The 25,905-nt window shown below is 35.6% G+C and overlaps 1 protein-coding gene across 5 annotated transcripts; it reads right to left on the bottom strand.

Moving 5' to 3' along the window:
- Window positions 1-25,905, bottom strand: ponzr1 (plac8 onzin related protein 1). Of its 5 annotated transcripts, none has more exons than XM_073906947.1 (5): window positions 25,615-25,905; window positions 25,147-25,179; window positions 17,005-17,121; window positions 10,050-10,195; window positions 1-434 (listed from the first exon to the last, which is right to left on the bottom strand). In XM_073906947.1, the coding sequence occupies exons 3-5, from the start codon at window positions 17,099-17,101 to the stop codon at window positions 300-302; spliced, it is 378 nt and encodes a 125-aa protein (XP_073763048.1). In that variant the 5' UTR covers window positions 17,102-17,121; window positions 25,147-25,179; window positions 25,615-25,905; the 3' UTR covers window positions 1-299. The 5 variants fall into 5 exon arrangements, with proteins under 5 accessions (XP_073763048.1, XP_073763049.1, XP_073763047.1 ...); XM_073906948.1 differs by having other exon boundaries at window positions 25,147-25,176; XM_073906946.1 differs by having other exon boundaries at window positions 25,326-25,665.

Here is a 25,905-nt window from a genome sequence, read left to right as displayed (position 1 = left end):
TCAGATCAGTACACATCATTTTATTTTTGTTCTTAAACTGCAAACTAATATCAGCGATCACAAAGTTAACTGACAGTGATCTAACAGAACATTTCTTAGCTTCAATATACAAACTTTGAAATAAAAACGATATAAAAATACAATAAATGTGTTACAAAATCTGCGAAGCAAACTATGAAAAAGCAGTGAAGCCTACGATATATATAAAACAACTTGTCTGCTTATGTATCAACATTGGGTGGAGACATTCACTTTCAGCTTCTACCTCAACTAAGAAAACTTACAGCAAACTCGCATCTCTAATATCTGATCTGCTGGGTGACCACGGTGGCGGTGGTGCCGGAACGAGCCCGAGTCTTAATTTCTCTGGACATCTGGCACCAGGCGCATGGATAGCAGAAGCAGAGAGTGCAAAAGTCATCACAGCATGAACCCTGAGGAAGAAAGAAAAACATCATTTAACACTGCTCATGTTAAACCCTTATTTATGTTAATGATGCACATTTCTGTCTCCTGCATATTCATAATGGCTCCCTGATGCCTGCAAATTAGACAAAATATCCCGGAAATCATGGAGGCTTGAGATATGGAGTGAGTGCAAGAGAGTGTATTACTAAACACCACATAATTGGCAATAAAGCTCTTTCTGACTCTGACAGTGATATAGTAAGCCCTAAATGCCACTAATAGCTCAGTAGAAGTACTGGTAGTGCATATCGCTGTGGTTATCATTGGAGTTGCCACATGGTTTCCAAGGGTAAGAACACATATTGCTTGTCGGGAAAATGTGCTCAAAACGTTTGGTTCCGCCACACCTTAACTTTTATGATTTTGATTGTAATGCAATAACGTGCACCTTTTGTAAAGCTGATTTGAACAATCATTACTGTAAAATAAGCTTGAATTGACCTGAACTTTGTATTACGCTTTCTAAAGATGGTATCAGTAGATTGGCATGAATACCACTTGAAGGGTGTTTATTTAAGACATTGGAAAAGTTTTTTGTGCCGGCAGATGATACTACATGTTCATGTAAACTTTGGCTAAAATATTAGGATAATAAAAACCTCAGTGAACAAAGATAACAAGAGCTTTTAACAAAAGTATCAACAACAAAAAATAAGAGAGTAAATGATGGCAGAATTTCATTTTTTGGGTGAACTATCCTATACATTAGGGTTGGGTTGGTCGACCAATTTGGCTTCGCACGATGTCTAATATGAAACATCGTGATGAACGATGGCATCGTCATCATAGGCGGCAGGGAATTAATTATTTGTAGCCTAATGTTTCAACTACCTGACCTGCATGGTTATTGTTTTACACATAATTAAATAAAAAATAGATAAAGATAAGTTGCACACAAATTACCACCTGTCAATCACTTTTTCCGCAGGACTCTTGCATAAATAGGCAGAGTGATCAGTGTCATTATAATGGAGTCGACAAACTTGCTTGGTAAAAAAGGTGCACAACTAACAGAAACCAGCCAACAGTATCTGAGATTTTTGCTAAAATGACTAAGTACAAGTGTAAAAGCGAAAGTATGAAGCAGTGTACTAACACTGTCACACATCACCTGATAGATTAAAAAGACAGAAGAGTCGTTAGATAAAGACAAGATTAATTACATATCACGTTTAACAACTATACTGAGATGCTATCCAGCGGTACATTCTTGATAAACTGTCCGACGTGCACTGCTCTCTAGGGTTTTGTGCTCAAAGCACTGCTTGGAGCTCAGACGAGCGCATGACAATGTCTGTAGCTATGTTTACATTCCAAAAATGCGAATTAACTTCATGCGCAAAACTGGATTAAATCGCATAAAAGATGTGCGAATAAAGAAGTGTTTCAATCCAACGAGTCACAGCGAACAAAATCATCACTTACAGATTATCTGTCAACAAATATCAACAGTGAAAACGTGTCTGTGTCTGTGTGTGGTCATGTAATGTGCGCTTTCAATGGTAAAGTGTAAAAGGAGGGCTTTTCAGAAATGCTAGATGAAACACCAGTGTGGATGTGGACAGTTTTTGTTCGAAAATACCATTTTAAAACTAAGATGTATTACTGTAAATGGAGCTGTGTGATCCTCCGGGGTGGAAGATCATGATGGCAGCTTAGCATTGTGATGTCTATCGGCCATCGGCAATGTACGATGACATCATCTATCGACCCAACCCTACTATATATTGAGTCTCTTTTAACCACTTCAACCACTTCTCTGATGCACAATAAAAAATATGACAAAAAAAAGTCATAACTGCAGTGACTATTTTCTTTAAAGAGGCTCTCTCAATGGTCAAGAAGACAAAGTCTTACCGAAATGTCTTTTAAAGGTTTATACTTTGCAAAGAAGGTCTGTCAGTCATACAGCAACACATGTGTCCCCTTTTATCTATTTTTTCCCTCTACTGCCTACAAGTTCACCAGTAACATATTTTAAGGATTAAAGTTATCCTCTTCACATATTTCAGTTTTACTTGTCTATATTTTAGTTTCACCTCCTACCAGGCCATACATCTACTGATTAAACTGATATCATACTTATGTTGGCTTTCTGACCTTAGCTTCCTGCACGTAAAAGATAAGTAGATAATTAATACCCCACATTCATTATGACATTCATTAGCCTACATATCTAAAATAAATTTTTTAAGCGCAAAGATTTGTTTCACAACTACTTCTAAATTCATAAATAAATGAACAATAATAATAATAAAAGTGTGGTCAATGGAGTAATATCCAAACACACGTCCTGATCTCATATGGCGATGCATACGTCTCCAAAACCCAACAGGTGGACAAATCTACACTAGTTTTCATTAAAACAAATATAAATATGCATGTAATAAATAATACTAGTAATAATGTTATTATACAAAAGCAAGTCGTTATGAATAAACTGAAAAAAGCCCCCTAAGATGAAGAAAGCATGCATTTAAACAATGTGAAAAAACACAAAAATTAGAGTTGCTCTGGTTTCAAAATTGCAACAAGTTATGCCATACACGTCTTGCACCTTATTGAGTTTAGTCATGTCAATATGTTTAGTCAGTATAACCGATGTAAGTTGAGATGACTAGAAAAGTTCATCTGCAGCAGCAACGTTTTAGTGTTTGACATGTTAATATTACATATTACAATAAATAACAAAACATAATAAGTTTTGTTAATGCTAAAAGCATAGTTATGTCTTTATTCCTCATTTATAACTGAATAAATGTAAATGCAAATGATGTAATCTTAAAAAAAAATAAATAAAAAAATAAAATAAAACTTTTTTATACAAGTTAAACATCCAAATGACTCCAAAACCAGCTCGGACATTTAGGCTGCATTAACACTGCATGGTGTTAGTGACTCGATTCCGACTTTTTCTCCTATGTGGCACAAATAGGGTATGGCCCATGTACGTGTAAGCAGGAAGAAATCACATGGGTTCCGATTTACCCAAATCAGATTCAGGCCCTGCTCATATGTGGAAATTTAAACGATGTGCCCTTGTGTCTGCAGTGCAAGCAGGTAGATCTGATTTTCACTTGTCAATGCAAGTCGCAAAATGGAATTGACTATCAAGATGTGCAGTTTAAATGCAGCCTTATATTACAAATGTCTGTATCTGTTTCAAGGGTGGATAAGCGGAGGGAAATCCTAATTCTGTAATGCATCTGATTGGTGTAAAAACCATATAGTGCAGGATGAGTCATTAATGCTTTTGCAACATTGTTCCAGTAAGAAAAGTTAAAAAAGTAACTTTTTTATGAGGATGTGAAAGTTACTCATACAGTGCAAGTTAAGCAAATTTAAGTAAAAAAGTGTACTATCTTATTTTTGTAACCATATAATGTACAAGCAAAGCACAATCTACTGCCAAGTGTATCAAAAGCACTGAAAAACTAGAAAAAAAGTTTCTGCAAAACAATAAGAAATTTTACATTTTGTAATGTTCAACTTAATTTCTTGTTTAAAGTCAGCCCAAATACATTGTTTACAACCACTTACTTTAAAAAAAAACTAGTAAATCCAATAAATCATCTTTGAATAATCTTTTCCAGAGTACTCTGTATGTGCAGTGTATTTTCAATTCCTCCTACATTACTTTGTCCACATGTTATGGAAAAAAAAGAAACTGCAAAAGAACAGAAGCAACAAACTACTGAAGACAGCAAAATTAACAGATGCTCATGTTAACAAATGCACATTTGAGAGGATTAAAGGCATCTGTGACTATTATAAACGATTACAGATAGATTTATATTTGTTTAAAGTTTAGAGAAAAAGCACATATCAAAAACAAGTTAACTGAAGCATATGGGAAACACCACCTATTTGATAAATAAACAACCAGAGGGTTATTGTGGGACTTCAAATCATAACCTGTTTTTAAACCAATCAACTTCAAGCAGTATAACGGAGTTAAAGTTCAGATGGATCAGCTTACATGTGGAGGGTAAACATGGTTCAGGAGTATAATACATTTCAATCATTAATCGACGTTTATAGCATTCATACAAGGTTTAAATCACATTTTTATTGTATGTACACAGACTTTATGTGGCTTTGCCCTCCATAAAAATGCCCAGTCTTTTAGTATCAAAGAGTTTGACATGTCTGCCCTATCTATTTAACCAGGAAACACATTCAGGAAGATTTTGTAGTTCTCTACAGTAGTAATTTGCATCAGGAAAATCAGAAAATGAAATACAGACTGTGGTTTATGCAGTAGTTTACGGAAACAGTTAAACTGATTTTACATAGTACAAATCTTCCTCTTAATTAGCAAATGTGTTCAAGGAGGTCATGTTGCTTGTTTTGTAGCCTTTTAGTTTGTAGTTCGGTTTAGTTTCTATTTCCCCTTGCCCTTAGTTTATTGTAGTATATGAGCCCTTGTGTTTCCTCTGTTCTTTGTCAGGTCTTATCTTTACATGGGTGTAGTTTTTGTTTCTGTTTTCTGGTCAGTTGGATTATGTTGTTTGTGTTTTTGGAATAAACTTTTTATGGCTGCCATCTGATCCTCTCTGCTCTATTTCTTCCCCTGCCATTATTTAACAGCAAGTCTCCAGTTAACATCTCACTAATTCAATTAATCTGGTCACAGCAAATCTCCAGTTAATGATTCACTGACTCAAATGACCTTATCAAAGCAATTCTCCGCATAAAGTTTAGCTCAGTAATGGTCTGAGGGTCTTGAGTAGGCTAGACACATGGCTGATTTTGGAAATAGTACATACTAAAGACTAACTGTAGGAATAATCATTGCAAATAGTCACGAATAGTTAATTGTTTCTGGGCAAAATCTGCTGTAAAAAGTGTATGTACAGTCTAAAAAATCCTTTAATGTGGACATGTGCATATTTGTGTATTACAACATAAACTGAGTTGTTTTTATTTAGAAATTAAATAAAATAAATGTTAAGTTGTTAAATTAATACGTATTATTCACAATGCATCTCCCTCACAGTCATGTGCATCATAGATATTAAACTAGCATGTTTACATAGGATCCTCAAATGCACATCTGCTTTTCTATTGTATATATATTTATGTCAGCATACACTCAAGCAAATGATATTTATATACTAGGCTGAATGGTACATATACTGTATAGAGTTTCACTTGCTTGCACACTTGAATTATCATATATTATCAGTAGTAGTTGTAGTTATCTGTTCTAACAAGTTTTGATAGCACCACACAGTGTTTGAGCAAAAAATAAATAAAAATTAATCAATAAGCACTTCATACTTATTAATTATTAAGTGCATTAAAAGCCCATATCACATCAAATTGATGAGGAGTACATGAGCAATATTTTATTAGGGTTGCTGTACTTTTGTACTTGGTCCACCACTGCTCATTTGATGCTTTGTGCTTGTTACTAGGGCTGCACAATATTTTGTTTCAGCATCGATATCATAATGTGTGTGTCTGCAAGTCACATTGCAGGATATGCAATGTTGAATTGGGATACTACTTAATCAGCAACAGCTGGGAATACATAAGATTTCTGGAGTCGTGGCAAAGTATACCAATAACAGAGTGAAACGTTATCATCTGCATGTGTTTTAAAGGCATTTTCAAGAGTTTAAAGCATTTGGGCACAAAAAAAGTATATTTGTAACTTTAAAGAAGAATATTTTTACCGAATTGAAACAATGAAAACTATAGTTTTATAATGTGTATTTGGTAATGTAATTTTATAATTATTTAACAAGTAAGGCTGCACAATTTTGAAAAAATACATAGTATTACACCAAAACATTCTTTTTTTACAGACATTGTGATATTTATTTAGTTTTTTGCAGTATATAATTGTAATTTGAATATAACTTCACCAGATGGATTAATTTAGATTGATGGGGTGATTCTGTAAAGCTGTGAATTGTGTATAAAGATAAACAAATTGTAAGCAAGAGAAAAATAAATAAAAAAAACAGTGGTTTATGGTTATCCATAGAGTCAAAAATATTCAGGTGCAGAAATGGAATAATGAAATGTAAAAGAACTCACAGCTCTTCCATTTCAGGCCTGTCACCATATTTATTTTTTATAAATATATATAGAGGTGTGTTAAGGAGCATCATTGGTGTGTTGCTATTTTGAAGAACTAAAATAGACTACGTCATTGACCATCTAAAAGCAGGTCTAAAGTACAGCGCACAGCACGTTAGTTAGTTTGTTTTTATTTGTCTGGTTTTGGAGACGTATGCATCACCCTATGGGGCATAAGAATAGGATGTGTTTTTGGATATAACTCACACTTCGTTAATATTGTTCATTTATTTGTTTGCTGGATATTATAACTGAATTTAGAAAGAGGTTTAAAAACAATTTTTTGCATTCACAAAAATTTAAATATGTAGGCTAATGTGTCACATTCACCAGCGATCTCTAACCACCAGAGGTCACTGGAAAACATTCTCACTCACAGAACTACAAATGTGTTTGTAAATGGACTTCAACTTCATACATGCTCTTCGCCCACACACCTGCTTCCTCATTTAGCTTGATTACTTTCGCACACCTGAGAACTTTCAAAGACTGATTAACACACACTACTTAAGCCACACATTTACTTCTTCAGTTTGCCGAGTCTTGTTATCCGTCACAGTGACATTACAACGCGTTTCCTTTGTCTGTCTTTGCCGTGTTTTTGATCCTTTGCCTTGTTTATTTATTTAATGCTGTTTGCTGCCTGCCTCTGACCAACTGCCTGTTGTTTTGACTTCGACTCTGAATTTCCCTCATACATGTGTTTGCCGGTATTGACCACTGCTTGCCTGACTATTCTAATAAACCTGCATGTGGATCCAAACTTCTGTTGTTGGTGTCATTCCCCGGTGTTACATAATGGATGTCTTCAGTGGAGTGCGAGCAACACAGTTTCCTTATCCATGAAAATAAAGAAGAGTAAAAGGAAAGTAAAGAGAAAGTTAAGAGGCCGAATGGAGGAGACTCGATATTTATCCTCACACTGCAGATGGTCTTTTAACCGTATTTCTTGCTAGTAAAGCATTCAGTTTTGGCACTTACAAAGTCTGCCATGTAAATAGCCAGTTTATTTAGCATATGTTTTGCACAGCGAATGTCCTTCCAGCTGCAACCCAGTACTGGGGAAAAACTCATACACTCTCACATTCACACACATACTGTACAGCACACTACGGCCAATTTAGTTTTTTCAATTCACCTATAGTGCATGTATTTGGACTGTGGACACCTGGAAAAACCCATGCCAACAAGGAAAGTACATGCAAACTTCACACAGAAACGCCAACTGACCCAGCCGGGACTCAAAGCAGCAACCTTCCTGCCGAGAGTCGACAGTGCTAACCACTGAGCCACTATGCCACCTAAGTAGAACTTTCAAAGTTAAATTTAAACAACAATACAGTACAAAATGCAAACTGCATGCAAATTACATATCACACACAAGTTCATATTTAAATTTTGTATACATAAAATATGTGATGGATGCAACATATAGCTGTTAATATAAACTGGAATTAGAAATATTAGAATTACAAACAGGTATTTATATGCATGTACACACACACACACACACACACACACATTTCTGTAAAGTGTGAAAAACATAGAAAAAAAAAAAGCACAGTAACATTACTTTAGCACCGAGGGTGATTTGACACCTGTACCTTGTTTTGTTTGCTACCGAATGAACCAACAGTTTAAAGAACAAAGTTGAAAAAAGATCTTAAAAGGTTTTGTTTTGGTGATTAAAGCAAATGTTCTCTGCACCTAGATGTATGTGCATGCATGCTGACAAATTATATGTGCATATACATTAGTCAGTACTGAAGCCAAATCTGTAGCTTATCTAACAAAATAACTTATGATAACGATGTTATAGAAAAATATTAAATACAAATATTTTTTAAAAAAAGGCAAAATCAAAAGAAGCAAAAAAATGTAAAAATTTTGTTGACATTTTGTAGGTTGTAGCTGCTATTTGATTGTATTATCTTTCAATTTTCTACATTTTCTAAGTTTGGTGACTAAAATGTTATTTTAATAAATATATCTGTTTAATAAATCTGTTTTGTTTAAATGCACCAAAAATACATTGCATATTCACTGACAAATGGATAAAAATATACAATTTCGAAATGAGGTGTACTCAATTATGCTAAGCACTGTACAGATGAGAAGATAATGTTAAGGGTATGATAAGATTTCAGACACGAGGAACCGAGAAACGTCTAAAAATTAGAGGATTTAATGGCTGCTTTGCCCCTAGGCAGCCTTGTGCTGGAACAGGGTGGTCGGAACGCTAGAGGGAAAAGCGGGACCTTCACTATTTTTATAAAAAATTTATTAATGCAAAACCTGTTAAAACGGCTGCAAACATTCTCAATTCCTGAGGTAAAGGTGGCAGTAGGGCACTGCTAGTGTTAGCTTAGGGTCTGAAAGGACTTGTGTGCGTTAGTTCTCGAAACAAAATGCAGTTAAAGTCAGAATTATTAGCCCCCCTGAATTATTAGCCCCTGTTTATTTTTACCCAATTTCTGTTTAACGGAGAGATTTTTTTCAACACATTTCTAAACATAATAGTTTTAATAACTCATTTCTAATAACTGATTTATTTCATCTTTGCCATGATGACAGTAAATAATGCTTTACTAGATATGTTTCAAGAATTCTATACAGCTTAAAGTAACATTTAAATGCTTAACTACAGTTGGTTAATTAGGTTAACTTGGCAGATTAGGTTAATTAGCCAAGTTATTGTATAATGATGGTTTGTTCTGTAGACTATCGAAAAAAAAGCTTACAGAGGCTAATAAGTTTGTCCTTAAAATGTTTTCAAAAAAACTAAAAACTACTTTTATTCTAGCCGAAATAAAACAAATAAGACTTTCTCTAGAAGAAAAAAACATTATCAGACATACTGTGAAAATTTCCTTGCTCTGTTAAACATCATTTGGGAAATATAAAAAAAAAAAAGGGGGGGGGGTTTCGTCAAATAATTCTAATAATTCTGACTAATAATTCTAACTGTATATCACAATGACTTTGTGTTCTGAAAGACTGATTAAGTGGAATGAAATTATGTGCAAACACAATGAAATCATGACACCGGATTTGTAAGAATGACTAGTGGCGTTCACAAATGTTATCTGTTTCAAGTTTGGTACTAAGAGATTTGAAAATGTATACTTTACCTATGAAAATAGTAACAAAGCAATTAAAGAAACCTGCATTATGAGCTGCTCATGTAGAAACAATCACAGCGCTGTGCATCACTTTACTAAAGCATAAAGCTTCAATGCACTCTTTAGGATTTCTTTACTGAACTCAAATATATCACATTCTCACTTATGGACAGCTGATTATTTTTTAAAAGTTACCAGCTTACTAGTGAATAACGTCATTCATAATATCCTAGAAGAGAAAACAGGAAGCTGCAAGTGTTTCATGTATTTTTGCATCTACTTTGCAACACCTTATTAGTCTTTTATATATATATATTTATATACACATGACTCATCTCCAAAAACATGTAGCAGTGTGTGAGAACTCACATTAATGCTGTACTGTTCTCTCATTTTCTTGCGGAGACAGCAGGACACCACCATGCAGCAGTCCAGCAATGGCATGCAGAAACACCAGCCAAACTGAGACGCAGTCTGACACTGCATACATGGGAAACACCAGAAGCCACAGCAACCTGAATAAACACACACGTTAGGATTTGTTAGTTTTGTACGTACTTTGCATTTATGCAATGATTTCATATCTATATAGTCTGTTCCCTGACCCACCTGGATTCAGCATTTACACAATTTTAAAACATCATCATTAATAAGTAGATCCTTAAAAAAAATGCCCCCACACACACAAAATACATGAACAAATTGCAAAACTGGTTGTATTAGGGATTTTATAGCTGTTGATGTGGTTCAGTTCACAAGCAGACGTGGGAGACGCATTCCTCTTTAATTACCTTCCTGTTATCCTCCGCCCTCCATCCTATGACCCAGAAAGTGTTCAAACACAAAGAAAAAAGCTTTTATTTAATTGGTACAATAAATCGCATCTTGCGACATGCTAATGACGTCACACACCCTCAACCCTCAGGTTTGATTTCATAGAAAATAGAGAAACACCAAATATGCTTTAACATGTTACGTTTTATTAAAGGTTCAGGACACCCTGGATAACTTTTTTTTTTATATTAACAGATTTGTGTGTTGAGCATCAGTTAAGACAATGTTAGCACCTGTCAGCTTTAATTGTGGGGGACACTTGATAATTTTGAGCTTTTGTCAGCTAATTTCAGCTTCCGGGTTTAAAATGATTTTTAGGGCGGGATCAAAATGGGCGACGTAGCGCAGTACTGCTAGTGCAATGATGACGCGTCGGTTTCTCATTATTATTCATAGCGGAGTTCTCTTATCCTATGAGAAGAGCCGGCTGCTTAATTATTCATGAGACCTGCCAGACCAGCCAGAGTCTAGCCCGAGCTGTGAGACACGTCACGAACCCACGGCACGGGCACACAGTATTTAGCCGTTCATGAAGGCTCATATGTGTTTGTTTGCATGATCCACGGGGTTTGTTGCATGTTTTCCCCCGCGATCTTGTCAGAGCCGATCATACAGCAAAGCTGTGTGTGTGCTGCTAGCATTTTTGTCGGGAGAGCAGCACGAGAATTAGAGAATGGCGGACGCTGTCTTTTATCAGGAGTTCACTCACATTCAGACACATCACTGTGCTGCTGTGTTTGCCTAAATCCTCCAGATTACCAGCAGGGCTAAAGGTTAAAATAGACAGGTCAGGAGACCTGCTCCACTGAGTCTGCTGGATACGGGGATTGAGGGAGGAGTCCTCATTTATAGGGTTTACATGAACACACTTATCTTTATAATGATATAAATTGTGGTTATGTGTATATGAAATTACGAATAACAAAAGTAGCAGGACATTAAATCACTATTTATTTCTTTGCATTTTAACTTTGTAAACTATAAACTCATGCGTCTCACGGTTTGTCTCATTTTGTGAGCTAGCTTTGTTCGCTCCCCTTCTCCCTTGCTGGCCACGCCCACTCCTGCCCGATGCTCGCGGAGCTCCACGCCCATTAATCATGCATCTTTTGAAAAAATTCTGAAGTAGACTTTAACCGAAAGTGGGGGGTGTCATGGCCCTTTAAACTGCACAAAGCAGCTTCATAAAACAACCTTAAAGGGTCACGAAACACCATAAGACATTTTTTTTGAGATGGTGACAGTCATGTATGTGTCCCACTCTGCTAAAAACACTATTAGGACACATATTCTACTAAAAAGTGAAAACTGGTTGTTAGAGCAAGTTTGTTCTTCTGGTTTGAAAATAAATTTTGAAGCTGCGTCATGGCCATGAGATCCTTGTGTAAATTCCAGCATGTAGACTGGATGTCTGTACCGGCGGGTACAATGTGACGAATTTGAGCTTTCAGCATTAATTCATGAAAAAGACTTGGTTCAAACCAATCAGCGCCCTCTATTGTGCATGAGGTGCAACTTCATTAATATGCATGATAGCTTCGAAGGCTGTTTTTACCTGTTACAGTGTTAAGACGGCAGAGAGCCAGGTTGTGATGTCAACCACAATTAAAACAAATGGAAGAAGTAGAATTGTTTGGAGACATGGGTTATCAGTGTTGCATTTATAAATGTGCCGCAATAAAGGTTTTGTTTCCATTTTCCCACAATGAGAGCACTGCCAGCTTGTGGAGCCACATGTGAGAATTACAGTGGTCTGCTAACTTGCAACAAAAATGTGTTTGTAATGAACAGTTTTTACCCGAGAGCTTTTCGATTCTGGAAATAATGAAATCCGGATTTGACACTTGTCTTCTTTTTTTTTAAAAAAAGCACGGTTTCCAATTTGTGTTGCTTGTCCGGTCTCTACAGATTTGGTAAGTGTGTGATCAGTGTTCTCTTGCTAATGTTTATTCAGATGGCAAAGTTAGTTAGTATCGTCAGCAGTACTTTTCAGTTTTTAAAGACATACACTTTTCCAGCAGTTTCTCGCATCTAATATCTCGTTTGTCATGGGGGCATGCTTAAAACGTTCCTGAATAAAAGTAAAAGTGCCAAACTGCAGTTAAAGTCAACAAATTAAGAATAAAACATCCAAAATTACATGACACTCTGGAGGAAACGTGGATACTAGACGTTAATTGAATTATGTGCTATAACATGTGAAACAGGATCATGAAAGGAACATTCCAAAAGCAACTCATGTAAACACCTTAATCATATTATTGTCTTATTCAGATCAGGACAAATAATTCGGTTACTGATGTCTGTATACGTAGTCACTGTCTACGTGTTGCCACTGTGAAAATCAGCTGTAGTGCATGTACTGAAACTCCCCTTTTCAGGCCAACCCTTCCTTTTTCACCACTCGACACTCCCACCTAAACAGAGATGAACAGAGCTTGAAGTAATGAAAACCCTGTGCTGAGACAGGGGGGCTTCATGATGCTTTAAAATGTGTTTAGTATGATCAAACAGTGCTGCTTCTTACAGGAAGTGGTGGAGTGTGGCATAATGAACGCTCAGCTGCTTTTGTGTTGAGTTCGTCTTTCATCAGCAATTGCTTGAGTGGTCTCGTTTCGCTTTGGCAGCTTTCAGACTTCAGGATCATTCACACAGAGCATATTTTTCTTTTCCAGTGCACTACTTTCTATTGTGTTTTTATGTAAACACACACTTGATGGAAACATAGTTCAACTTTTACATGCAGTGCTGCTCAATGTCAGTTCCCAAGCAGTGGACCAATCAGAAAAACTCAAGAGGTGGGGCAAGTGTTTACAGTAACAAGTAACTATTTTATTTGACGTTACCATAGCAGATGAGGGTGATGCGGTGGTGCAGTAGGTAGTGCTGTCGCCTCACAGCAAGAAGGTTGCTGGTTCGAGCCTCGGCTGGGTCAGTTGGCGTTTCTGTGTGGAGTTTGCATGTTCTCCCCACAATTGCGTGGGTTTCCTCCGGGTGATCCGGTTTCCCCCACAGTCCAAAGACATACGGTACAGGTGAATTGGGTTGTTGTTGTTTTTTTACCCCTTTTACAAGATTTAAGATAAGCCTTTGGTGTCTCCAGAATGTGTCTATAAAGTTTCAGCTCAAAATACCCATCAGATTATTTATTATAGCCTCCAGAATCTGCCCATTTTGGTGTCCGAGTACAATGTAGCTGTTTTTGCAGCCTGTGGCTTTCAAGAGTTCCCACTTAGATATGCTTGGCACTTATAGCAGGTTTGGCATGCTGTCCCGGGAGAGAACCCTGAGCTCGGAGATATTTGAGCCCAGGGCTCCCGCCCGGTCTAGAAGCATATCAGGAGAACCGAGATCAGTCAGGTCTCGATCGCTCCCCCTTTAGAACGGGAGAAAAAGGAGGAGATGGGGTGGAAGGGGGGATTCTTCCAAAACGAAGATAGTGCAATGAGGAGAAAGTGATCCATTTATGTTAAGCTAGGATCATTCTGATTGGATTATTACTGATTACGGATGAGTGGCCAGCGGTGCACAATCATATCACGTGCTCCTCTCGAAATTAGTTTATGAAACTTCACTTAAATGCAAGTGAGCTGCTTCTCCCCGCCCACCATCTGCTTTTTTTTACGTTACGTCAGATAAACAGCACAGTGACAGAGACAGACTCGAGTGAAGCTGAAATACAGCTCATTAGTCAAAAATATCAAGTAAGTTTATTTCATGCATTTATGGTGGAGTTTATTCAAGCCTTTTTAAAATGATGGGTCTCAAACATGGCGTTTGCCCCTGCCCTCTTATGTAGCTAGAATGGCTGACCGCTTACCTCCGTATGTATGGCTTTTCCATATGGACGGGTTCAGGTAAGTGAGAGGGCAGGTCAATCGGTGCTTTTGAAAACACTATTGGTTGGGTTTAAAGAAAAGGAGGGTGGGACAGTCAATTGGTCAGTCAGTCATTTAGTCAACAGTTGACATTTACGCGAGAACAACAGACGCAAAAGGCACTTGCGAGAAAAATTTGTGATCTGAAAATGTGTACACAGCAGCCTCTGGTGGATTTGCGAAAACAAAAACTGCACTTCTACGCCATGTTGCAGTGAGCCTCAAAATGAGAGGAATATGGATCCTATTTTAATATCAGGAAATTAAAAAAAAGAGACTTTCTTTAAAAAAAATTTTAAAAGGTAAAATCCAGGGGAGCAGTCATCTTTAAATGGCCACGCTGAAGTGATCATTCTGGTGTATGAAAAATGTGAACATTGTTTTATTTGCTATATTAATTATTATTCTTATGAATTGTTACGACCCTGTCTTCTCTTTCTTACCTTTCGGTGGCCTCGCCATGTGACGTCACAGTTAATTAGTTAATTTATGGGTGGAGAAAGTATATATTTTAATTTTTTGTGAAGAACAGCACTTCCTCTGTTGGACCGTTATTCCACAGAGAGGTCATTTTGCTCCAACTCTTTTGTGTTGCCGTCTTATGTTTTGTTTTGTATTAGTTGAGAGAATTTCACCTGCTTTCTTATTTATTTCAAATCCCTAGACAGTTTGTTATACTTTATTATTCCCTTTAATAAATGTTTTTTTTTCATTATATATCTTTTTGTGTGTCTGATCCTTTTTATGGTACGGTCGGGAGCGAGCTGGCCGTAACAGAATGTAATTTTAATAAATGTATATTACTAGTTCACTTATGTTTCCTAGTACTGGGTTGTGGCTGGAAGGACATCCGCTGCATAAAACATATGCCAGAATAGTTGGCGGTTCATTCCACTGTGGTCACCCCTGATAGATAAGAGAATAAGCTGAAAGAAAATGAATGAATAGTTCACTTTTATTTCTGAAATTATTCAGATATTATTACTGGGCTTTTTCCCAAATATTTTACATGCATGTCTTTAAGTTTGTATAAGATGGTAATTCCAAAAGCTGGTGTATTTGCCAAGTGATGATCTGCTAATTTTGCTCCAAGAGTGTCAAAACCGTAACTCATATCCTGTCTCAATTTATCAGACTCCACCTATTCTGCTTCATGGGTCATATTGACGTGATCTAGCCTTCACCCGGACCCAACTAAACACTTTGTAGATGTAAATTATATATAATTCTCATAATAATTATATAATTATATATATTCTTTATAAGAACACGCGATGCAACAAAAATCCAGGGACAAGCAATTTGTCTGTCTGAACCAAACACGACATTTAATATTAATATAATAATATTAATATTAACATTTAAATACCAGCCACTGCACTCCCAATGAAATGGTAAAGGTTTTTAATCTAGCTAAAACACATAAAACCTCTTTAACAGTATTAAAAGGCTACTGAGTGACTGATGTTGTTGGTGTGCACTAAATCACAGTTTTGTGACTGACATTGATTTTCAAATCATCTGCTAGTTATTTGATTTTCTCTATCTGCTGCTGTTTTCAGTAATATAACAATGTCATGTTTAATGGGATTTAAACACACATTGGGAGCGTTTAACACTGAATAAAGCACAAAATCAGTACCTGAGATGATCTTTGTCATTGCAGTACAGTATATGTTGTTGTTCTGCTGCAATGTTGCAGAAATAAAAAGCATTTATAAAATAGAAATATCACACATCACAGATATTTAAGAAATATCACACGGCAGATGGTTAGGACAAAAACTAATTTTAACATGGTAAATCTATCTTTTATAGCATGTCACAGCACCATGTAGCATGTATTACTAGAACTTCTATATTAAGCTTTCAATTTCCATGAACTGCTATGTTAAGCTGCTTTGACACCATCTACACTGTAAAAGCACTGTAAAGAAATAAAGATGAATTGAATGTAGTTAGGACACGTGTAACCCTTTAGTGCTGACATAGAAAGACGCAACTTCTCCAGTCTATATAACTATGAGATTTTCTCAGCACATGCTACCAAGGCCTTGTTCTTTTATTCTCTATTATTTAAGTGAATTAAACTCAGATTTGATTTCAAGTTTTAAATACTTATATTGTTATAATACATTGATTGTTTGGGTTCTAGATTACTTACACTTTATTAGACTAATTTGTTAATTCTTCCTATGAATTATTACAGCATATCTTTTATTGCAAATATTGTGCATATATTTAGCATTAAACAAATATGGTATATATTCATTTCAGTTCATCTTATTTCTATAGCGCTTTTACAATATAGAATGTGTCAAAGCAGCTTAACACAGAAGTTCTAGTAAACTGAAACTGTGTCAGTCCAGTTCTCAGAGGTGAAGTTCAGTTTAGTTCAGTTCAGTGTGGTTTAATTTCACTGCTGGAAGTCCAAACACTAAAGGGCAAATGTCAAAACAAATTTATATGTCAAAACATATTTATATATGTCAAAAAATAGTGTATATATATGGGTTATAGAACAAAATGGGAAAATATAAAACAAAATACACAACAAAATATCTTGACAGGGATATTTAAAACAAACAGTTTTAAAACAGTTGGTGACTTACAAGTGCTCATATCAGAACAACAGTCACAGATGCCTGTGGTCCAGGTTCCAGAGGAGGTCCGCTGGGTGCTCACAACTGTAGTAGAAATTGCTGCCATGACTCCAAAGGAAGGAAGTCCTGATGGAAGAAAACAAGAGAGATAAGGTGATAGAGAAGATGACTGATTTAAGGTTAGAATATGGCGGCACACTGTGATCACTGCATTACAGAAACATGATTTAGAGACTTGAGAGACATTTTGTGTATACAGTATGTGGGGGAGGGGCTCTCATTTCACTTTCTTTTTTGGCTTTAGTTTCCTGTAGAAGGGCTATTCAGCCTCTTTTGGTATGGCACTATCTTTCTTTTTCTAACATTTAAAGGGGGGGGGGGGGGCTCCACTACGACATCATATTTTAAACTTTAGTTTTTGTGTAATGTAAAAATAAATCTAAACATTAACAATCTTTCAATGTTAGACGCTCAAAGTTCACACAAAGGCAGACAGAGTTACCTTAGCAAAGCCTACATTAAACAAAATTTGGGGACTACAAAATTTACATCTGGGTTAATAATGATGTCATAAACCCTTCAGTTTACAACTCAAGAAACGCACAGTGAAGGGGCATGGACACAGAGCGCCGTAAAGTTGAAGGAGCAAAGAAAGGTAAAATGCTGAATGCACCTAAAAGTTGGCTTGCCCACTGCTAATAAACATCAGAATTGTTAAATGCTGTCCAAATGGTGTTATTTTCATGGAGCCGGTCCTGCTTGTGTGTTTGGGCTTCCAAGAAGGGCTGTGTGATTTGGGGAAAATATCTAATTGTGATTTTTTTTTTGACAGATATTGCGATTTCTATTTGATTTGCAATTTAGTTTTGTAGTCAAGCTTCAGCTCAATGATCTGTATTGTAGCTTCTTACTGCTATAAAGCAAGGCGTGTTAGTTAAAAAAGGAACTGAAAGGACATTAACAGACTTGAAGAATTTTTTTAAATGTTTTTAAATATTTAGATATTAAACACTCATGTTTCTCTAGAGCAAACAGTAAGCACAAACAAAATGACCTTACCTTTCTTTAAACAAGTTAAACTCAACACTCAACAAACTAACATTGCTGAAACAATTCTGAAATGTACTTTGCTGTTGCTTGCTACAAGATTGTGTATCACTGGCAATACTTTCAGTTAACTTTTTAGCAGGACACTTCTCATTTAGCCACCTGTGCTGCTTTTTTTAGGTGCTGGTTGTAGTATTTCCTTGTGCTGTGGCAACAACTCTATGACGGCTTTTACAAATTACATGTACCAGGTTTTGCTTGGTGTCTGTGACTTTGAGACCAAAATATTCCCATAATATCGACGTGCCGTTTTTCTTTGATATTAATTAGTCTATTAATGCTTCTGAGGCAGACGCCATCACCCAACCAGTCCACGTTTTTCTGTTTTTTTTATTTTTTTTTATTGTGGGCTTTCCACATAGTTCGGTCGCAGGCAAGAGAATTTAAATAATACATATTTCATATTGCTAATTGATTAGCTAACGCAACGTTTAAAATTATGATTGCGATTCGATAAATTGCACAGCTCTACTTCCAAGCCACATGACACAGAGAAAATAGGTTACAATTCAATTTTAATTATGTTCCAGAGATTTATAAAAGAAGTTACTGTACAGTAGGGCTGTGCAATTACGCGAAAATCTGATTTCGATTTCGGCCTCTAACGATTATGAAAAACCATTAATCGAGATTAACGATTATTGCATCATATACCCTCCCCTTTCCAGTTGTACACATTTGTTGCTCTTAAAAGCGCAAAAGACCGCATGCTTTGTGTGTGTGTGCGTGCGGCGCGCAGACACAATCAGAAGCATGCGATCAGCATTTGGTCTCATTCGCACACTGTGATGAGCAGAGCGCACACATCTAAAGTATCCTTAACGTGAGCGCTTCAATAGTCAAGTAGTGCCTAGTTCACACTAGAGGATTTTAAGCCTGATTTGAGCCCGATTTGGAAGTTAACGAGCTCGCCGACAGATCGGGCTGTGATCGGGAAGAAATCTGCGGGTGCTCGGCGCTCGCCGCTCTTTATGTGTGAACTACTGAGCAACGCATCAACGAGGCTCGCTGACGCGTCGCCGACACCTCGCAGACGGAAATCCAACATTCAGCATGCTAAATATTCCAGAGCAGTCGGCCGACTTAACCCCACGTGTGGTCAGATGTAGTGACGAGCTACAGCCAATGAGAGAGCATATCAGCATGAGCTGAATGGCTGTGTGTTCAGGAGCTCAGCAGAAACATCTGTGATTGGTCAGAATGGGCATCGATGCACTCGCTTCATTCTGCGTTAGCACAGACATGAGAGTAGGATATATTAACAGTGGAACAAGAATTCTGTAACTATTAGAATTACCATACTGCTCATTCTGACCGTTCTTATATAAACGCCATATTGTCACAACATATTTACATTCAAAGCTATTATTGAGATATTAAAATTAAGCTTTGAATGTCTGGCATCATATTTAATGACACCATTACCCTAAAAATATAATCTTTTTTTGGTAATACAGCCTATAAATATGTAGTTAAGATACTAAAACACTTAAAGGCTTGGCTTTCATTTTCACTTTCAAACAGGAGCTATTTCACGCCACAGAATATGCTGTTTTGAAAGATATCTGAAGTAAATTAATGTTTTTGCCATCAGAAAGTTTTGTTTATGTTAGCAGGAAGTTGCCAGGCAAGAAAATGCAGACATATTTAAAGTCACAGTGAAAAGTATCAGACATACATGCAGTCATTTTAACCAATATGGTAATTTAAGGCAGAAATGCTCAGTTCTTTACTGTTTTGTAATAAAAAAAATAAAATAACAATGTCAGAAAGAAATACACTGATAGTTAGAAAATGGCAGGGTGTTATAAATATGTTAGTTTTATTTCAAAGAGTTATAAAATTACAAAAATTAAAAACTCTGTGTATCTATCCACTCAAACCTTGCAGATGAGTGATTAATCCGCTCATAAATCAGCTGATTTGACGATGTTTTTAAATGCTTTCTCCAAAGCTTGAAAAGCTGTCAGTGATGTCATCAGCACACAAGCAGCCAATAGTGTTCAGCTTTTTTCTGACGACTCCTCCCTTAAAATTTCATTGGCTGTGGTTTGGTAGCTTGAATAAGCTGATGGGGAATGAGATGTTGTCAGATCATGTAGTGTGTGACCCCCCTCTTGTGGATCGTTCACGGAGTGTTGCGTAGTGTGAACACCACAGAGATCAAAAGACACAAAGTCAAGTCATGTAGTGTGAACAGCACAGCGAAGCTTAAGTGTCAAAACGCGGTGTTTAGTGATTATTCATATTAACCCTCATTTATGTGATGAACAAACGAGTTGAGAATTAAAAGACATGTGACTGTTTCCATCATTATTAATCAAACAACAAGGAGAAAATCCCTTTCTGCTCTTGACTGAAGGACTTTTGTAGCTAAAGTGTTTTCTTACAGTAAAGATGCTTAAAGCACAGTTTGTTTCATATTTTTATTCTATTGTATTTATTTTGCTTTCCTTTGCAGGGAGGAAAATAACTGTATATATGCAGTTGAAATCAGAATTATAAGCTCTTCAGAAAATTAGCAACCCTTTTCCTGCCCAATTTCTGTTTAATGGAAAGAAAAAAAAATTTCAATATATTTCTAAGCATAATAGTTTTAATCATTTCTAATAACTGATTTCTTTTATCTTTGCTATGACAGTACATAATATTTTACTAGATATTTTTCAAAATACAATCATTCAGATTCAAAAAGCGATTCAAAGGCTTAATTGGGGTAATTAGGCAAGTCATTGTATAACAGTACTTTCTACTGCAGAAAATCAAAAATATATAAATGCCTAAAGGGGCTAATAATATTGACATTCAAAGAGGTTTTAAAATATTTAAACCTGCTTTTTTTTAGCCAAAACAAAACAAATAAGACTTTCTCCAGAAGAAGAAATATTAGAGGAAATACTGTGAACATTTCCTTGCTCTATTAAACATCATTTGGAAAATATTTAATAAAAAAAAATTCTCAGGAGCACAATAATTTTGACTTCAACTGATAATCGTTTTGAATAATCGTGATTACAATTATGACCAAACTAATCAGGATTATGATTTTTCCTAAAATCGAGCAGCCCTACTGTATAGTCTAGCTCGATGTGCAAGGCATTTTACATAAGAACAGCTTCCAGAATCTCTCCCAGTTCTCAGTGGTGGATTTGACCATAAACTTCTCCTCAAAGGAGCAGCTCCAACCATAGAGGAAGAAGCTTTTATTTGTTAAAATTCATATTTTACATGCAGTTTCTAGGGTTAACTGTATGCTGTAGCAAGGACATAAACAATGAAGTAAACAACAGGAAATGCTGTTTGACACGGTTAACAATATATCTGCAAGCTAATTCACATGTCAAAAGTTCACACTTAGATATTGAAAAAAGTGTGATTGAGGAAAGCGGCCCTCTCTATGCGGCCGCTTTCCATGCGTTCTACATTTGATGTAATGAACTCGAGTTCACAAAAGATATGTGAATGTTTCATTGTACTACACATGCTCATAACCTGAATATACGTACATGCAAGACACTTGTCAACTTTTGTTTTAGAGATCAGGCATGAGGTTCAGCTGTGTCCCCTTCATTTTCTGTCTGATTCAGGCTCAAACTGATACGGCTGCACTGACATTACACAGCAATGCTCTGTAAGACGCATGACATTTGCTACTGACACAGAGCTGATCTGCTTATTAGCTGACCAATCAGAGCCATCAGAGGGCAGGCCTTTAGAGGAACCAGGAAATACGAGTCTTTTCAAGTTGGCCAAATAGCAGAATGAAATGAACAGTTTTTTGTAATATGTGAGGGAAAAAACATGATTTTTTAACAAATGAAGCATAAGCACACATTGTTTTCACCCTTTAAACACAACCAAGCCCTAGAAAACTCTTAGAAAAGCACCACCCCTTTAAACCTTGATCTCACTCAATTTCTTTTAATTATAAAAACACATAAATGACAGCTTAATGATTTATATACATTTTGTATTTGTACATTTATTTAAAGATCACATGTATTTTTTATCACTAGTGTTAATAACTTTTTTGTTAATATTAAACGTTTTTTATGAAATACTATTTCTTAATGTTTTTTCAGCACAGCACAAAGTTAAACATCAGAAAAATGATGATAAAAATAATGATAATGCACCTTTAAATTTTAAATGTGCAATAGGTGACCGTCTTCAGGAGCAATTTTGATATAATGGCTGAAAGTCTCTTTATATCCTGATGGTTATATAAGGTGGTCCAAATGTATTTTTATGCATTTTAATATGTGGTGGAAGGTGTAGGGCTGAAAATTTTCATCCATTCAAAACATTTAGCCCGAACCTAACTATAGGCTGTCTTACCTGCCTGTCAAAATATGCAATTGCATACCCCTATGTATCCTGTTTACACAGAAAGGTCTACGTCATTGGTACTAGGGCTGCACGATATTGGGAAAATTTAACATTGTGAAATTTTTTTTATTTTGCAATATATATTGCGATATATGAATCTAACTGCACCAGATAACTCAATACCTCTATTTGAAAAAAAAAATAGTTAAATCGATTGTAATGATTCTGCAGTGGGAGTTCATCTCCATAAAATCTAATAAACAATCTTTACAATTTTTGGGGTCCCCCGACATGTTGTGTTCTGTGCTGTTTGCAGTGCATTTCTGTATTTGCATGTGTTGAGAGTATTTTCATGCATAACCGTCTATAAATACAATCAAGACACAAGATACAATTAAAATAACAAGTGTTTTATCATTTCCCAACTTCTAATGGTATTCAAGTACAATAGCTGAACGATAGAAATACGTCCATAAAATTAATCATTGTTAATGTCACAAATGCTAAAATTTCTTATGCCTGAATGTTTTTAAGGACATTATACAATCGCAGGCATTAAAAACAAGCAAATGATGAATTAAAATACAAACTTAACATTGCATACATCCTGCGATTTGACGATGGCGAATTATCATATTTTAACGATACAATGATATATTGTGCAGCCCTAACTGGCGATTCAGACAGAGAATGGCAGGCAAACATCAACAACTTATCTTCATTTGAAATTATTCCCATTGTAATTGCTAATTGTACTATAAAGTTTATGGTTGCACAATATAAATTGTTTCAGCATTGATATCGCAACTCTTGCATCCGCAATAGTCACATTGCATAGATCTGCAATGCCAAATGGACATTGCAGTGTAATTTTACATTTACAAAACAATAAAGCATGCAGGTTTCACCTCACTTTGATCTTTGCTTTATTGCATTTATCAATGTTTGTGATATGTTTATTACATTTTCTGCATGATTCACTGGCCTACAGAATCATCCCGAATCAACCTAAAATGATACATTTGATAAAACTTTATATACCAACTCTAACTATTACTCTGTTACTAGGCTATTGAGATATTGGCTGCTTATTACTAATAATAAAGCACATATTGTGTGATTTTATTTTACATCCCTAATCTGATGCAATACCTAAACTACCTTAATAACTAATAAGGAGCACATAAGGAGGTTATTGAAGCAAAAGTCATAATGCTTTACTAAGAGAGAGAATTGAACCTTAAAATAAAGTTTGACCAAACATTCTTTCCAAATATTTAATTCAATTCACCTTTACTTGTATAGCGATTTTACAATGTAGATTGTGTCAAAGCAGCTTCACATAGAAGATCATTGTAAATAGAAACATTGTCAGTTCAATTTTCAGAATTTTAGTTCAGCTTAGCTCAGTTCAGTGTGGTTTAATAGTCACTACTGAGTCCAAACACTGAAGAGCAAATCCATCGATGCGTAGCTCTAAAGATCCCAAACCATGCAAGCCAGTGGCGATAGCGGCGAGGAAATAGTGCTGTGGAATTGTATAGATACAGTATAGATACAGTATATCGCAGAAATACAACACATCGCAATGTCAGATTTTTCTAATATCGTGCAGCCCTAATAAAGATTTCTCTCCGACAAAAGAATGTTACTAAATGTATTGTAGTTATGTTGTCAAGTGCACGTTCAGGAAGTGTGGCTTTGGATGGTGATCTGCATTGGGGCATACAGGCTCTCAGTGATATCAGGTGAATATTAGCATTTTCCTAAATCTCCTTATGCATCTTTAAATCGTGCGTGTTGCAGAGTTTAACAGATGTAAAAGAATTATTATCTATGAATTATTATGTCTCTCAACATTTTTAATAATGTGATGTTGAAAAAACACCAGTGACACAATGAATCACTAGTGAAAAACATAACATAACATCTTTAGTGTTTAGTGATGTTAAAAGACATCTTACCACATTGACAATCATGGTATGCACAGATTCATGCACATATTTTCTAGTTTTTTTTTTCATATTCCTTAACAATAAACGAGGTAATTTCTGCGAAAATAGTTCTGCATTAATGTAGAGTTAACCAGAAATGAAACCTATAAACTCCACTAACAGAGTCAGCTATGCAGATTGGCACGTGCACGTTAACTTGACTGGGTTAAGTTTCCATGATGAGATTGATCGAGAACATGGTATATATCTATACTCTCTTTTTACAAGAAGTAAAGCAAACTTATTTTTGTGGTTGTAAAAGTAAAATTTTGTTTCAAGTGAGGAAAGGGGAAAAAGCTAAAAATTGAGACATGAGAGTGATATATATATATATATATATATATATATATATATATATATACACACACAAAGTTAGTTTTAACAAGTAACTCAATCATATATTTCTAATGTGTTGTTATATTCTCAACGTAAAGGTTTAATTGTCCGACATTTTCAAGCGAAGCAAAGAATTGCACAATTAGCACTCGATCATTTAGAGAAAGAAAACGTATATATAACATATCCTTGCAGAAATATACAAGTGTTTAGTAAAGAATATATATATATATATATATATATATATATATATATATATATATATATATATATATATATATATATATATATACATATATATACACATATATATACATACACACACATACATGCATACATAAATTTACTATATCGAAATAGATATAAAATAAAGGGGATGATTTACCTTGTCTTGTGTGGAGCAAGCTGTGGTGGTCTGCTTCAGGAAAACGAAACAGCAAATGTGTTTTACCGCGAACACACACAGGAACACGACAGAGAAAATCATTCGAGTTTTCCCATTGTCAAGAAAAAGAAGGCGTGTTTATTGAAAATATTTATTGAAAGGCTAAACTAAACACTCACCACTTTTGCGAATAGAGGATGTAAAGGGTCAACAGATATGTAGCTAACGCTTAAATTTGTTACAATTTTCAAAGGAATATGAGAATATGCAGTCTTGCAAAACAGACTGCGTCACGGATCAAAAAAGCAAACCTCGTGGTTTTACTCAAACAAATCTGATTAAACAATCAACTGTCACAGGTTTGAGAAAATCACCGAGGTTTAACAAGTAACATTCAAAGACGATGAGGGGAAAAGGCATCAGTTTTGCTTCTTTTAAAAGTGACTAGAGGGAAATTTTGGAGTTTACCTCATGATAGTCCAGCTCATGTCCTTGTCCTTGTGATTTATTTTCCTCTGTGAATACGAAAGGTCAAACAAAATGTCATATGTGGCAATGTGGGGTGTGCGTGTATAGTGATCCATTTTATATTTTATTTAGTTTGGATTATGAATAGTTTTTTTTTTTATTCAAATTGATTAGCACTATAAATAAATCCATAATATATCCAAAAGAGGTGCATTAGATGAAATTATCCGTTACATGCAAATGTATGATGATTGGAAAGCGCATAGAAACGTGCTGAGGACACCTGAAGCC

Source organism: Danio rerio, chromosome 7, assembly GCF_049306965.1.
Source record: "Danio rerio strain Tuebingen ecotype United States chromosome 7, GRCz12tu, whole genome shotgun sequence".
In the NCBI taxonomy this organism is placed as follows: Eukaryota; Metazoa; Chordata; class Actinopteri; order Cypriniformes; family Danionidae; genus Danio; species Danio rerio.
The sequence above is the reverse complement of the archived record's forward strand: the minus strand, read 5'-3'. Positions and strand labels throughout refer to the sequence as shown.

Bases quoted from the DNA above. Each gene is read 5' to 3' on its own strand.
- ponzr1 (XM_073906947.1), bottom strand. From the start codon at position 17,101: ATGGCAGCAATTTCTACTACAGTTGTGAGCACCCAGCGGACCTCCTCT. The intron at 10,196-17,004 runs GTAAGTCACCAA...GTGTTTATTCAG, and splicing joins TTGTTCTGATATGAGCACTT to GTTGCTGTGGCTTCTGGTGT. The intron at 435-10,049 runs GTGAGTTCTCAC...TTTCTTCCTCAG, and splicing joins GAGAACAGTACAGCATTAAT to GGTTCATGCTGTGATGACTT.